Source organism: Pinus tabuliformis, chromosome 9 (genome assembly GCF_031772625.1).
Source record: "Pinus tabuliformis cultivar Carrire ecotype Pingquan chromosome 9, CPIR1, whole genome shotgun sequence".
In the NCBI taxonomy this organism is placed as follows: domain Eukaryota; kingdom Viridiplantae; phylum Streptophyta; class Pinopsida; order Pinales; family Pinaceae; genus Pinus; species Pinus tabuliformis.
Genome location: NC_142307.1, coordinates 1,934,523,814 through 1,934,541,015, shown reverse-complemented (window position 1 = coordinate 1,934,541,015; position 17,202 = coordinate 1,934,523,814). Strand labels below are relative to the sequence as shown.

At 40.2% G+C, this 17,202-nt stretch overlaps 1 protein-coding gene across 3 annotated transcripts in view; it reads right to left on the bottom strand.

The window, feature by feature from the left end:
- CLC-E (chloride channel E) overlaps positions 1 to 17,202 on the bottom strand; it is a 510,115-nt gene that overhangs the window by 338,560 nt on the left and 154,353 nt on the right. For all 3 annotated transcript variants that reach the window (XR_016262323.1, XM_089438419.1, XM_089438418.1), the window contains exon 2: positions 16,163 to 16,553. Coding sequence is in view for 2 of the 3 variants with exons in the window: in XM_089438419.1 (XP_089294545.1) it covers positions 16,163 to 16,553 (391 nt within the window). In the remaining variant the exon portion in view is untranslated. The remainder of the gene's footprint in view (positions 1 to 16,162; positions 16,554 to 17,202) is intronic.

The window sequence follows — 17,202 nt, the reverse complement described above, 5'->3', positions numbered from 1 at the left end:
TCCCATGACAACTTAGAAACAGATCCGATGAATGATATGAATTCTCTATCCGCCTCCAAAAACACTGTATAAGGATCTTGAAATTCAAGCACACTGAAACTTAGCTCATCCAATGGATTACTTCTCTTTTCCTCATATGAATGCAAATTGTGATCTGAGCCTTGTGACGAGACCTCTGCTGAAAATGACAAAGAAACTGGCTGCCGGATCAAATTCATATCAGCACATGTTTCAAGCTCACATGTAGTCAATGGAGAAAGACTTTGACTGCAAACCTCATCCAAAACATCAGCTATTGGATCATGAAAAACCTGAAAAGACTCCTGCAATGTATCCATTGAAAATGTATGACATCCTTCTAGCTGTTCATCTTTTTCTTGAGAGACTTTACGAAGATTCTGCCTTATAAACTGAAATGCTTCGAAACAAAAGGGTATAAAATCTTCCTTCATCATCACATCATGTATTTCATCTTCCACAACTTCATCTATAATCTGACCTTCATCCTCAACATTAAAACTGAGTGATCTTTGATTTGTTATAGGCTTTTCATTTGAAGATGTACTATGCAATCGACCCTTCAAAAACTGAATTGATTCAAAACAAAATGGTACAGAGTCACCTTGAATCATTAAATCATGTGTGTCCACCTCCAAGTCTTCAGCTGCAACTTGACAATCAATGGCTTTCGGGGGTTGCAAATCTGAATATGAGAAGTCTTGAACAAAGTTTTCATCGCGCTCAAGAGGATCCAAATCAAGACTAGTCAACAACGGATTTGTGATTGCATGGAAGTTGTCTCTGATGAACTAACATGAATCAAAACAAAAAGGCAAAGATCCTTCACTTACTTCAAACTTTGTTGCACTTTCCTCGTCACTGTCATAGCTGATATGTGATGACTGAACATTGTATTTGAACTGTTGAAAATGAACTTCTTCCTCCCACAAACGAGCTGCTGATTTGTCTGCAAGATTAGCTTCTGTTTGGAGAACATAATCATCATCATACTCATCAAACTGAGGCAAATCATCATTAAACATACACATCGTATCAACAACTCTCTCTTCTTCACAATGATCTATAAAACAATTACTATGACAACTGGGATCAGAAAGAAGATGTTTTGGATCAGCAACTTGTTCTTCTTCAATCAGCGAGCCATGAGCTTGAACATCATAAGCATTTCTTGCGGTGATCTTGTCCATCATCTCTTCTACTGCACTTACCAAAACGTCAAGCTTTACCTCTAGAGATTCGGCCGGATCTATGTTTTTCATCTCTTCTTCCTTCATTCTTGCCCTTCGGATCAGCAAATGAGCCTCTACATCTACTGCATTGTTCTGCATCTCGTGAAGTGTTGCAATATTCTTTTCTCTCAACTGAAACTCCATCTCCGGATCAAAGGCGCCCGGATAGTGTAAGAGAGCAGATCTAGGAGTAGGCCTTATATCAACTGGCATCGAATAATAAACTTGATTAAATCTAGCCGAAAACTGTTGTACTGTCTCCCCTGGCAATCTTTTCAGCTGGTTATACTCTTCTACAATCAAGAAAAGGTTCTGCCCGATCATCCACCTGTCGAGAAAAACTTTGACAAACTGCTGGAAATTTGAGATGCTTGCATCAGGCAGGGTTTTGAACCAACTCTTCACTTTGGCTTGCAAAGAAAGAGCAAAAAGCCTCATACTAACATCTTCATCATCGACTTCAAAAAGGTCAAGAAATAACTCAAAATTCTGCACATGTTGCTCAGCGTTGACATCCTTACTTTCACCATCAAACCTCGGCAAGTATAGATCATAGCTTTTGGGGAAAGCATGAAGAACCGAAGGTAAAACAAGAGGTTTATACCGATCTGGAATTTTACAAGGTGTAGGGTTATGTACAGCAGGTATAGGATCAGTCTTGGTTGCTTGGGGCTCATCAATTTGAAGATGGTCATCACAAAATTCGGAAAAAGAATCTTGATCAAGCTCAAAAGCATGCAAATCTTTGGTATTCACAATCTTCAAAGGGAAAGAATCAACTGCAGGCCTGGGATCTTTTCTCAAGCATAGTATACTTTGCAAAGCCTTCTTGACATTCTTGGGAAAAGAGAAGAAATAATTTATGACAAAGAACAAAATGTCTTGGATAAAATTCCAACTTGAATACCTGATCTGTCCATGTTGTCCTTTCATGTTTTTGCTGGTCGGGATCATCCTCCAGTGGAGTCTTTGGATCTGGTCTCAAAACTGATTTAGAGTCGCCAAGTGAATGATTTCAGCCTTGCCAGTGTCTGATCGTTGTTCACCATCAACAATCAGATCTGAACTTGATACATGTACTGGGATAAAATGCAAATGAAGTGTTGTATTCACAAGCTCATGGAGATTGACTGAAGCAGCGTTTATCTACTAACGCTGATGTAAAACAAGAGCGTTTTCGAAGGCTACCTGGCGTAACTTCAGGCTCTGTCTAAGACTTATGAAATAACACGTCAATGAGCAAACGATCAGTTGTTCTCCCCAGTATGGTCGCCACTATGTTAGCGCTTGAGATTTCACCCTAGGCTGAGGAAGGTAAACCTTCAAGGCAACATCAAACCATTTCACCTCGTAGCTAGCCCTACGGGGTATGAGAAGGCTCTCTCCGGTCAAACTCGGTAGATCTTTCAATAGGATGAGCTGACCCAATTAGGAACACTGATATTAGGCTAGTAAACTGATAAGGAAGTTTGATTTAAAGTTTTTTTGGGGTTTTTGGTGGCAATTGGAGGGAGTGCAATTCAGGGTGCGGGGATTGAGCTCAGTTTTTGCAGGTGGGTCTTTGGGGCAAGGTAGGAGCTTGTGATGATGCCTTTAGCTGAAATGGATGATCAAGGAAGAAAGGAGAAAAGCTAAAGAGGGCAAACAATGACTTTGAATCCTCTCTAGACAGTGGAAAACATAAACATTAAACAAATTTGAAAGCTGAGCATGGCATGCATGAATTCAAACTTTATCACTTCATTTGTTTAATAAGCTGCAGTAAAGAAAGAGATGGAACACATAAACACACTTACAATTACAATAAGAGAACACACCATCAACACAAGAGTCCACAAGAATCCCAATGATGTCTGCAAAACCCTGGCCTTCCTTTTCCTCAAATTGCAGAGATACAAGTAAAATATACAATAGGAGCTTCTCCCTCAAGAGTCCAACCATGAAAATGAGTAAGAGAAGGCATAATATAGATCATCTAACTCCTTTCCCCACCTCTAGGGGTCGAGCTCAGCTTCCTAGGAGCAGTTTGAACTAATTCTAAACTAAGCACTAGATAATAGGCAGTCAAAACAACTTGCCTCTAAAACTTAGGTAACCCATCCATGCATTTAATATTCACTATTTACATCAAGGAAACTTCTAGAAGGGTTAAAGGAGAGTAAATGTATCCATGTGCCATGAAAATTATCCAAAAATCCATTATTTACAAGCATTAAAAGTCAACCATAGTAAAAACTGAGTTTTGCAGGCCGAAATGGTCAAACTGGCAAAATTTCCCTAAGTGGTCGCGCCCCTGCCTTGGAGTGGTCGCGCGCATTGGCAGCTGTGTTTGAGGGCCTTCCTGGTGTCCAAATCAGGTGCAAGACAGCTCATTGGAAAGGTCTGTGAGTCTACTTTCCAACCCCACTGGAATTTCTGAATTTGGAGTTGATTTGACCCCTCAAAAGTCATTTCTCCCAAAGCAGCTTTCTGCAACTCAAAAAAGGGGCAGAAAGTCAAAATTTGCATGTATTTTGAGCTTTTGGAAGCCCAAATCTTCATAAAATCTGAAACCCATCCATAGGCAAGTGTATTTTTGCATGACAATTCCAAAAATGTAGAGTTTTCCCCGTTCTGAGCTGTCCCCACGAGTGGTCGCGCGCGAGGTGAGACCACTCCAACGGCCAAAACCTGTAAAATTCTCAAAAATGCCCAAAATGCCTCAAAACTCTCAAAATTTCTTGAATTTGCTGCTAGGAGGAGGCTAATGAGTATCATGGTGAGTAAGAGAGGCCTCGGCCAAGATACGGAGTGGATTGGCCTTCTTCTTCTTCCCGAGAGCTTCGGTCAACCTTCTTTGGAATATTTTCATCTTTGCCTTGCAAACATGCATCCTCGCCCAATAATGAGTTTTCATGTTCCGTAGCAGCCTCTTGTCCTGGTTGGCTTTCTCCAACAGTCTCTCCAAGCGAGCATTTGCCTGAATGAGCAAAGACTCCCGGTCAGCAGGCAATGGGTCCCCGGGCCTCCTACGGTTCAAACCTCGATTACCGCGGATCCTCCATAGCTCATTAAGTTCTTTCTCCGCCTCTAATTGTCTGTTGCGCTGCTCCAGATAAGTGATGGTCCATTGAGCCATTTGGAGCTTCTGCTGCAACACGAGGTTCTCCTCCTCTCTCTGTCTGATAAGCTCATAAAAATCTGAAGAAGGAGAATGAGCATCAAGGTCAATGAAATCATGACGTGTATCGCCAGCTCTCTCATCCTCAACCATGGGCTGCTTGCCCTCCCGTACTACCTCTGCTGATGAAGAATGCGAGGCCCCTTCCACCTGGTGTGGAGATAACACTCGCTGATCTGAAGAAGATGACGAGACCCCTTCCACCTGCTGTGGAGAAAATACTCGTCGAGCTGCTGCAAATAAGGTCCTATGACCTCTCTTATAGGTGACCCGAGGTGAAGAAGCCACATGTCTCGGAACAATAATCTCGGGCTGGTGTGATGGACCTCCCGCCTCATGAATGACCTCTGGCTCTGGCTGTGGCTGTGGTGGCACTGTAAAAACCTCATGAGAAATGAAGTCTGCCCATGGAATGCCCTGCTGACTCAACTGATGGGAAACAATGAGCTGAATGAGACCATGATGGCACAAACTCCTGTGCTGCTGAGCTGGGGACTGCCTCTGAAACACGGACACCATCCTCTGAATGTCCTGGAAGAAGTAAACCGGGATGTTCATCATCCTCACTCGGGTAAAGTGCATCAACAGGCGAATGTGACAAGCAAAGACTCGTGAAAACCTTCCCTCACATGTGAAGTAATGCATGATAAGCCGCATGATCGGAGCATACTCCTCTCGGAGGAATCTGAAAGGAAAGTTCCCTGACAAGTGATGTACGAATGCTGGCCTAACATATGGCTCAAAATAAACAAAATCCAGCCATTTGCGCTTTGGCCACACCTCACCCACATTGGGTATCCCGGTAGCCTCTGAAATCATCTCAGGAGAAAACACAAAATTCACCCCTGCAAGAGTAACCTGCCCATCATGAAGGTGCAAAACAAATAGCCGAGCCAACTCCCTGTGGTGCTGAATCTGGGCAAGCCTCTCGCAAAACTGGAAACATGACATGTACTGGAAACAAGTCACTGCCAATGGGCAAGCCTGTAATTCTGCTAAAGATGTGGGCTCTTCTCTCCTATGATGACCACCTTTGCCACCCCTACGAGGCCTCTGCTGTGTCTCAACCTCCGTAGAAGAAGACCGGTCATCACCTTGCTCATTAGTTTCAGTGGCTGACATGGTGTTATTGAGCAAGGTGGAGAAAATAGGCAAAGTTGACTGCTGCCCTGCCTGCAAAATGCTGAGAAGTATGCTGTTTTCAAGGGGAAAAAATCATGAGGGAAATGTTAGGGGAGGGATTTTATCATAAGGAATGGGAAAATATATAAAAACAGGGAACTTTTAAGGAATAATTCACACAATGTCAAACATGTTATCCTATCTCTCATCATTGGGAAATCATTTGCAAAGACATATCTTTATTAGGGAAAACATGTAATAGGGTCACCAAGGGAAAGGACAATACAATTTTCAACAGGGGGTAAAGGATAGCATGATTACAGGGGTATAGGGCAACAATGATAACTAGCATCAACAGCTTGCTTTTTAATTATGTCCTTTGACTGTACATTTTGAAGCATACTCTGTTTTTCCAAGGGACTGATATGCTTTTGATGCTAAGGGGCAATAAGGGATTAATTTGCATTTGTCATAAGGGGAGGAGGGCTTTATTTGACAGATTCAAAGAGAAAGGAGATGTATTGCATCTAGGGGAATAGAAGGAAAAAAGATACATAGGTTTGGGTCTGAAAACACAGCAATCTTCCTTTACAAACAGTATTTCAAGGCAACCTGTCCTTTAACAAATAGGTACAGCTGTATTTACTTTGTTTTTGTTATGAATAACAGCCTCCTTTTCACTGTTTTTATGAGGACTATACACAGCAATAAGTTTCTTTTGTCTTTGCAATAACTTGGCTACACATAGTAATCTTTTTCTCTGTTTTTTGTCTTTTGTTTCATTATTGCAATTGCTCTTTCATTTTCACATCACTATTTGATCTTTGCTGTGGTTTTACATATTTTTATAATGATATTGCTGTGGGGAACGAATTAGGGTTTTGGGACAGATTTGTATAGAGGGTTTAGGGTTTAGGGATGCATATGAGAGGGATTAGGGTTTTAGGTGTAGGGAATGGGGAATTGAGATTCATTCTTTGCAAATGAGATGAGATTGAGACACATTATGACAATTGTAAATCTAATAGGAGTAATGGAGGGAATAAAAAGGAATTAAAAACCTTGAAATCAAACATAACCCTAGCAAAATTGCCTACAAGAACAAGCAATCACTTAACCTATTTCTCTTCATAATTTTGATGGTAAAAATGCATGAACACAAGCTCATCATCCTTATTTTCAACATTCAAAACATTTGAGAGGCCTACCTCGAGCAATTTACAAGTCACAAGGCAATTTGAGTGAGTTTGGGCCGGTTCTGCAAGTTACAGCTCAAGTGGTCGCGCGCAGGGTTGGAGTGGTCGCGCGCAGCTCGAGTGGTCGCGCCAGTGTAAAATTTGCACTGAGGAGGAGGGCTCGAGTGGTCGCGCACCACCCAGGTGGTCGCGCACCCTGCCCGAGTGGTCGCGCACTAGAGAAACTCTCCAATTTCACTGCAATTCGACCTCCTTCACTATTTTCGCCCTCTTGCTCCTCTTTGTTAGCTCATAGAGGCATAATGAAATGTTTAGAGGGAAATTTAGCTTTTGTAGGTTGAATTTGAAAAAATTAAATCACAAAACCCACTCTCTAATGTTCTATTTTGGCATTCACTTTTAACACTGCTTTTTGAGTTGCTTTGTCCTGAATTTAGCTTTTGAGGCACTTTAACTCCGTTCTTTTTGCAGGTTGACCATCTGATGGACTCTGGCGAGGAGACCAGGGTTATTGCCGGCATTTTGAAAACTTTTGAAATTTTCCTTATTTTTTACAAATATTACATGACCTTGGGTTTAAAAACAGGGTTTTTAAAACCAAGGTATAAATGATCTGTACCTGATGAAAAATATCAATGGAACATATTTACATACCTCCTTCTGGCTTGCTGGGCACTCATGGACCTTTGACTCATGACCTTGCAGTGATTTTTGACCAAAACCCTAGACCTAAGACTTGGGACTTCAAGACAAAACAAAACAAGTATGACACAAGCTTAATACCTGACATGACCTGATCCAGCAAAGCCAAGAAGGGGACAAGGACCAGCTCCTCCATCAGTTTTATGGCATGCCTAACGGGATGCAAAACTGACACTGATGAGACACCTACCTATGCATATGCAAAGAGCTTTTGATCACCGATGGAGGGCATCATGACCGACACTAACACAGTATGTTGCATTTGAATTCCATTTTCGGTGCAAAAGTTGATGAATGTGTTTTTAACATATTCTCCACCATTATCAGTTCTTAGCTTAAGAATTTGATGTCCAGATTGTTTTTCAACAAAGGCTTTGAAGGCCAAAAATGTGTTAAATACTTCGCTCTTGAGTGTTAAGAAGTATACCCAAGTGCGTCTGGAGAAATCATCAATGAAAGTTAAGAAGTACTTGCAGCCAGAGAATGAAGCAACAGGAAGAGGACCACATAAATCACTGTGCACAAGCTGTAAAGGGGCTGAGGCGTGCCAAGAGGCACGTTTGTCAAAACTATCCCGATGATGTTTTCCGAGTACACATCCGGAACAAACACCATCTCTGCAAGATACCATAGGAAGACCTGTCACCATATTTTCTTTACATAGATGCTGAAGGGAGCGATAGTTTAAGTGACCAAATCGCTCATGCCAAAGTTTGCTCACTTCATCATTATGAGCAACAAATACTGAGGGAAGAGTGGATGACCCAAAGTTGTGAAACTTATACAACCTTGTGGAATCATCAGCAAGACCAGTAGCTAGAATCTGTTTAGGATCTTTTAGATCCTTGATTACAACATCATGAGGTGAAAATTCAACAATTTTATCTTCACCTAAATGAGTTATCTGATAGACAGATAGAAGGTTGCAGGATAAGGTTGGAACACATAATACATCATTAAACTGACCATTGTTTAGATGAACAGTTCCAGTCCCTACAACATTAAGAGATCTATCATCACCAACATATATATTTTTGGTGTTACAATCATTTAAAGAAGAAAACATGGCTTGGTTTTTGGCCATGTGATAAGAGGCTCCAAAATCAATGAGCCACTCATGAGAATGAGAAGGAGAAGAAGATACATTTTGCTGAAATGATCTTTCATTTTGAGGCTGAGTTGGTTTAGGACCATTCTTTTGAGGATATGACTTCTTAGGATTCTTTGAATTTGGTTGCTGCTGGGCGGCTAACGCTTTCGTGGAAGAGTTTCCAAGATTAAGAAGACCAAGGTGTAAGAGTTTTTCTTGTTCTCTTATTAAGGAATCACAAAAGGAGTCAAAGGAAGGGGCCTTGTAGTCTTTTCCTTGACAAATGAAATCTTCCCTTGTAGAATGGAAAGTGGAAACAAATACAGAGTAGGCTGGTCCCAACTTAGTAAGGATGGAATAAATAAGGTTACCATCTTCTTTCTTAACTTTAACACCTTCCAAGAGATATCTAAGGGTCTTGAATTTGGACAAGAAATCTTCAATGCAAGAAAAATTATTAGGATCCAAAGTAAGCAACTCATTTTCAAGTTGATGGGCTCTAATTTCATTTTTAATCCCAAAAACTTTAGCGAGTTTTTCTAATGCTTCATGAGGAGTCTCAAGTTCTGCAATGTGGACTCTAAGATCAGGAGAAATAGACATCCCTATCAAACCACGTGCTTGATCTTGTCTATTTTCCCATTTTGCAGCCTTGTCTTCATCTTTTGGTTTCTTCTCTTGGTCTGTGGCTATTCTGAAGAGACCTTTACTTCTAAGTAAATCTTCCATATAGGCTACCCATTGGAAGTAGTTAGTGCTGTCAAGAATGACTTGGCATGGACTTTCCATTTTTTTTTTAAAAACTGAAGCTGAAGATGCTGAAAGTAAGTGTTCCAATGGATAGATCTCGAAAAAATAGGCGGTTTTAAAAAAAACGGCTCTGAAAAAGGCTTCCGGATGAAGAAGTTATGGCTTTTTGAAAAAAAATTGTTGACGTTGCCGGCAAAGTGCGCGAATGTGCGGGAATGAAAAAATCCGCCCCCACAAAATGGAGACTTGAACCCAAGACCTCTACTCTCTTAAAATAGCTTTGAACCAATTGATCTATACAAAAAATTTGAGAGAGAGAGAGAGGGGGGGGGGCCTTGGTTTGCGTGCTTGCCTTGAGAAAGCTCTTTTTCCCTACAAAACACAAAACACAAAACCCAACACGAATATGCAAAGAAAAACGAACCTTGCGGCTCGAAGTTAGCTTTAGCCAAAAAACTAGAAATTTTTAAAAAAAATCTCAAAATTAGCTTTAGCCGAAAAACTAAATATTTTTCTCAATGTTTCTGATTTTCCGAGATCACACTAAGGTGCAGGGAAAAGAGCATACGCATGAGAAAAATCCTTCCTTTCTGTTTCTGATTTGCCCAGATCGCACAGAGTCGCAGGAAAAAGAGCATACGCAGAAATGAAAAGTATAGATCCGGTTAAAAAAAAGGCTAAATAAACCGAAACCGAAATAAGCAGAGAGAAAATAACAGTAAACTGCAAAAAACACTGTATACCTCCCGATCTGAAAAATGACGCAGCTAGGGCTACCGGAAACCTTTTTGCGTGAAACGAAAGGGGTTCCTCACTGGAACAGATGCTCTGAACGCAACAGAGTAGTCCTCTCGGCCCGAAAGCAGTCAGAAACAGCAGATCTAGGAAACGACAGCCGCATGCAGTTCTACCGGCTTCAGATTTGGATCACCAACGGACGCGGCCCTCAAATAGTTCCGATACCATGTAGGAATTTACAGGGTAAGTTCCTCAGAAAGAATACCAAAAGGACACCGCTCACAACCAGATCACAAATCAATACACCAGTATTTTTGACGTGGTTAAAACCCTCAAAGAGGGAAACAGTCCACGGCCTGTCCCAACGTGGGTACTACAGGCAATTTATTAATCAAAGAATGAAAATTTACATAAGCTTCTCTCATGCACGGATTACCCGAACAATGACCCTCCATGCGCTTTAAATAGAACTCATGGACCAATCGGGTGTCAAGCCATGGATCAAGTGTCGGTAATACCGAGGAGAGAATGAACCGTCGGATCACTACATATCATGACCGTCGGATTGTAAGTTACAAAATGTACAACGGTAAAGAAACACACTTTACCTAACTCTATACTAGACCAAGTTGAACTTAACTATTTCCTATGTGTCGGAATATCCTAACAAGAGGGAGTGTTGATTTGGGGTAGCATCGGATCTGCTCTAGGCCTCAAAGTTTGCAGGGAGGCTTGGGCACATGTATTCCAAAGAACCTAGAAAGCGTTTTGGGAAATTCCACCCATAAACGATTTTATTAAAATAATTAATATTTTTAATGGAGTTCCTAAGTCTAAACTTAGGAAAGTTAAAATATTAATGGGTATTAATCTAATTGTGGGTGTAACTTATAGAAGAAGACGGAGATCAAGCCAAAACGATATGAGCCTTTGATTAGGAGTTAATCTAGGTCGCTAGTTGTCCAACAGAAAGATATAAGAAGGGGCTTGAGGGTCATTTGGAAAACACACCGAGAGAGATCAAGAGATCGAATTTTAGAAGTGAGAAGTTCTCAAGAGGGAATTTGATTAAGGAGAGTTCTTGCAGTTGAGGGGCAGGGATAGTTGGGTTGGAGGATCTTCTCCAGGACCCCGAATACTTAATGGAGAGACAGAGAAGCACCAATGGAGGCAGCGCAGACCCAGGAAGGACTAACGTTGGGCCAGGAGGGCCCATGCAATGCTTGACACAAAGCTAGAAGGGCCAACACAGAGGTAGAGCTGCCTTCCAGCAGAAGTCCGAAATTGTCAGGGAGTTTCCGGATCAGCCGAGAGGGTTGACATCAGATCTCCAGGAGGCAGGGAGACCCAGTGTAGAGCTCGACGCAGTTACTATGAAGGGGCAGTGCAGTTGTAGCCGAGGATAGTCAGATTTGCCGGGTGAAGTGAGGTAATCTCACTAAGTTTTCTGCCAGTGTCTTTTTCTCTATAACTAGAGTTCTGGGAGGGCATCCAGAGTTGTATTCAAAACTATTGCTTAATAATAATAAACCCTCAGAGTTGTTGCACCGATTTTTCCGCACTGGGTTTTTCCGGGGACATTTGTCCAAAAAACACTGTGTCACTTGTGCATCTTTCTCCATTTGTTTTGTTCTTGTTTTGGGCAAATTAATTAATTAAGTAAAGGCTGCATTGTGTTAGCTTCGATATTTGTTGTAGGAAACAGTAAAGAATTTGTTTCAGTATTTAACAAATAGGAGAAATTTATTATTTGAATTTAAGCTTCTGTGATCCATAATCTGAGTTTAGAAATATTTTCGGAAAAAATCACATCATAAAATCTTTGTCGATGCGTTTCAAACCAACAAGTGTGGTTCATCATCAAGACCAGTTGAAAAAATCAGATCAAGGCTCCATGTTAAATAGGAATGGCAGATCTTCCAATGGTTAGGTTTGACTGGAAAAAATGGCTATATTGGACTCAATTGGACCCAGGTCATAATTGAACAGAAACGGTTAGATTGGTCAAAACATTAATATTTTTTAATGCCATTTAATAATTATTGGTTATAAAAACTTTTTTTTAACTTTTTAACTTAAAAGTGTGGATATAATAATATTAAATATTATTAAAATTATTATCATTATATAATAGTGGTAATATTTTTATTATTATAAATTATAAACTTAAATAATAGTCTTATAATGGGTGATATTAACCCATTTAGTTAGTTATAACAAAGGCAATTTGAATTATAATAATGTTATTAAGGTATATCATTAATGTTTAATATTATAATAGTCCTTAATTATTATTATTATTAAAATATTATAATGTTATAGTAGTAATAAACTTACTAATCTAAATAATAATGTAATATTAACTCATTTTAGTTAGTTATGTCAACGGTAATCTCACTAGAATTATCAATGTATAACATTAATATAATTATTAATCCGAGTCAATATTAATAGTATTACTTTAATATTATCCTTAAATCATAACTAAACATTGTTAAATTATTATTATAATAGTAATATTTCATCTATAATGGTTCTGGGAAACATTTTAATGTAATCAATTCAATAAGTTATCTAAAGAGAACCAAACTTATTATTAAAAAAGGGAGGCGGGGGGAGGGGTGGGAATATACATCGAAATTAGTTCAAGTCATTAATAGAGGGGGGAGGCTTTGAAGAGGGGAGATATGACTGGGAAGAAAGGGCAGGGATCCAGCAACTACTGATCTTCCAACCGTCGTCCCTATTGAGATTACTAGGTCTTTTTTCAATCTCAATAGCTTCCCTAAATTTACGATGATGAAATTACGAAACCTTAGCAATCACTCGGGCTTCCTCAATACAGACATGATGTTTAGTTTTCTCTGCATGTTCTGCTAGTGCAGAGGACTTGGTGCAGGTGATTCGGGTGGGATTCTCGAATTTTCACACACAAGGCCAAGAAAAGGCTTCCAAATAATGAACACTAGCAACCAATGGAACAAGAAACCTTCAACAAGCCCCAAGTTGAAGCTTAGGGAAAACTAGGGTTTTCTAGGGCATGAATAACCTAGGGCAAAAGAATTTTTCTTTGAAATGGATGGATTAGCCACTAAAAGGGGTTGATTTTGAGGCAACCAATACTCCTCTCAATGTTAAATCCCTGCACTAGCAAACTACTTCAACCCTAGCTAATGTTGTGCCTTAGCCCTAACTAGCAGTTTGACCTTAAGGGCCGAAAAGCAAATTAAGAGACAGAAAATCAGAGTTAGGTAAATTTGGTAAGTGATCAACAAGGTGACAAAGCCAATGCCTAGTCCTTGGGATGATGGAGTCTATGGGTTGTAAAATATGCTAAGTCTTGGCAAGGAGTAAGGGAATGATGAAACCCTAGGTCTCAAAACCCTAGCTATTACTTTTGTGAGGGAGAAAAATCAATTGGGAGAGCTAGTTTAAAGATTCACCAATGGGATTGCCATTCACATTCTACTAGTGAGTAATGCATACAATGCTATCATCTAGATTCCATTCAATGATTTTCAACAATAACTAGCGCAATGAAAACCCTAGATAATTAATCATTCCATACATTAGACACAAAAATAAAGATTTATCAAATCCAAGGTACACTTACAAGATAGAATGCATGAACAAGAAGTTATTGCTCCAAAGTAACATCTCCAAGACCAAAGAAATAGCTCCAAATAGCAAAGTACACCATAGAGTCACAACTCCACAAGAAAACAAGGTCGAAAATCTCCAAGAGGGCCAAAATAAGTCACAAGTGATAATGATCCAATACAATAAGCCTATCCTCTAGTTATATGAGGATTAGGACTAACAATTAGCCTACAAAAGCCCCTAAAACAAATTTGATGCTAAAATGTGCTTAGGTTACAAACCAACCCGCTAGCTTTATCGAAATATGCCCTAATTAGCCCACACGTGTGAGCCATAAGCTCTCCCATGCTAACGTCATCAACGATAAATACTCCAAATGCCATGTCCAAGAGTGATGAGGTGTCCAAGGTGTAGAAGCCGGTGAAATCCACGAATTGAAGGTTAGCCCTCAAATTTACGTCATTACCTCCTATGGCATCCCAAGATCTAGCTGGGGTGCCATAAAGTGGTCTCCATGGGTCTCCAATTGCTAAATGAGGCCTCCTTTGTTCTAGCGCTAAGGCTTCTGCTAATGCAACAAGCCCTCCCTAGTCTCTTAGTGTGATACCATCCTCATCTAGGCTTTGAATCAGTTGTTGCCCATCAAGTTGTATTAAGGCCAGCCTAGGGGCATGCTGGGTCCAGTTGTGTCATCCTAAAGAATCCTCAAATCTAGGTCAAATTCAACCAACGTCATGGGTGTTGGACCTACTCAGGGACGTGTCATCCAATGATGCTACTAGGAGGCTCCCAACTCTCAATGCTTCACTTACTAGTGCTAATGTACTCCTATGATGGACCTAGGTACCGGTGGAGTGGGTGCCTATGACCTGGGCTGCTAAACCAACTGACAAGAACAACATGGATTCTAGTGAAAGAAACAAATCATTAGGGACCAAGATCAATAATGCATCTAAGTGAACCAAACTTCAATGTTAAGGGCAATTTCATACTTCAAATAAGGATCCCCTTCCAAAATTAGAACCTTGATCTCACAAAGGTGTTTTCCCCTTAGGTAGGGGTGGTTAAAGGTCAACCCTATTAGGTGCTTCTAGCCCCTAAGGGGAAGAAAAAATTCCCTGGTCCACCCTTCAATTGACAGGTGTTAGTGAATGATAATGATGGCAATGGAGGGGAGAAGGTTTCATGGTTAAGTGTCCTAGTGAAAGGGACCGGTTAATGGGGATGTCCACATCCCAAGCGTATAGATGCGAGGAGGGAGCATTTGTGGATGCATGAGTTACCAACTCGGCCTTGGTTTTTGCACCCCTCTTGTGTGACTTTTACTTCTTGATTTTTCCTTGTATTACTGCTTCTAGCTCAAGGGTTAGAGCTTGCTTTTTATGATGTAACAATTGTATTACCCCTTTAAGATGACTAGGTTTATTGCTCATCGGAATTGGGACGTGCAAGGGTTCCTTTCTGATGCAATGGAGCATCATGTGCTAAGGAACCGGGTGATAGCCATATGTGGTAGGTAGAGCTCATGCTAGGCTTTTGCCCATGTGCTAATCTTTATGTCCCGGCCATCTTTTGCATTTTTTAGTTTTCTTTCCTTTATTTCGTTGTGGCCATGATATGTTTTTTTGTTTCTTTTAGCTGCATCAACCTCCCAAGGCAAAGTTTCTAGAACCTACTCAAGATATGTGAACATGTGAGTGCCAGATCCCCAAGAATCAATGACAAGTTGTACTCAAAGAATGGAGGTGAAATATGGGCTTGTAATGTAGGATGGAAGGTGTTAAGCATGACATAGGGAAGATGGAACACGCTATCTCAATCATGGCTTTCCAAGTAGTACCCCTCCTATAATCGAAACGGCCTTAAGGGAGGTCCCACTAGACTAGGATCAAAGATTAACCCCCCCACCCCCCAGTGAGGTGAGAGAACAAGATCACGGTCAATGTCTATCAATCTTCTAGATCACCCCAAATCCATGCTAAATGCCCAAAAACAACAAGTATAGGCACCCGATTGCAAAATGATCAAAGTACCTTTTGAATGGTAGCCCACCTTCGTCCAAATGCAAGTGCCGGATGGGTGAGAAACATATGGCTGAAGCAATTGGCGGAGGCATATGGCATATCATCAGCTAATGCTGGTTGGCAGGGGCCGCTGGCTGGCTGTCAAATGTAGGAGAAAAGTTTTCTCCTGTGGGGTTACCCATTTTGGTGGGTAACAGATACCATGGCAGTCTGGTTCTAATAACATTGTTATCTGTATCTTCTGTGTGCTAATAGCCCCAATTTTGAATGAATTATGTTATGGTGATACATTTTGATCATAATTTAGCCACAGTTAACATTTTGCTATGACCACTGCTCAGGGATGGCATATAACAGACCTATAATTACAGATTTTAATTAGAAACTGTTATATAATGTATTTTTCCTTTAAAAAAATAAAAAACAAAAAATGCAATCATCTAGAGAAATTTTAATAAGCAAAACAAAAACAAAAGGACAGAAAACTGGCCCTCGAGACTGATAAGGAATTAAGAAACTACCATACATACCTGAGGAAATTCCAGCAGCTGACCCCGTAGCCATAAGAGATAATCTCGTTCCCTTGCTGCATTGCAATATCTTTCCAATCCCTTGTGCTATTGATGAACCTATTTCAACACTTGGTCCCTCTGGACCTAGAGAATTGCCCGTACCAAGAGTGACAGTAGCAGCCACAGTCTTTAGAAATGACCTGAAAGATGCCTTAATATCAGACAAGTGAATCCCTTCTGAATAACTTTCAAGGCTACTTCTTAGAGTATTCAAAATTCCAACTACCAGACCTCCACAAGCTGGTATCAAAACAACCTGTTGCCATTTTTGATCAAGGGGCTGCTCCCGCAACCATGAGGCACCTGGAGTAGGAATCCCATCCCAAAATACATCGCGTATTTCATGCACCTGCGAATAGATAAATAAAAAATTGACTTCAGCATCTCACACCCTAAGTGTGACAAAATATTAGCTACTGATTTCATGAATTTGTACCTAACACCTATAGGTATCTTCAATCTGCTAGCAGGGATTTCGGGAAATTTAATGAGGAAAATACCAATTTCCTTCTCATTCTAGATTGACAGTCTTTAGTTCTGAACAAAGCCACATGCATGTTGGATTTTGAACAAGAGATACATAATAGAGAGGAACGAATGTAAAATATATTGTTTATTACAATGAAATAATTCTGATACAATGGGGTTGATCCCCTTTTATTTAATTTGCTAGGTAGCTGCATCACCTGTACAGGTTAATTATCTTATTTTATAATATCTAATTATCATTATAACAGTCACTATATGAATGTGACTTTTACATTAGATTATATCTACTATTGGAGCATTCTACTCCTCACCCCCTCTTAACATTACAATGTTAAGCGAAAACAGAAACATAAGTTAAATATTTTTCTTAAATACCTTTACCACTGCTCTACGTAGAAGAACTTGATCTGGATTTAGAGGAGGATGATCTCATTCTTCTATGAATAATCCTACAATTTGATGCATTACTTCCCATTTCAGAGCAATCTGGCATATGTCATGAGCACATT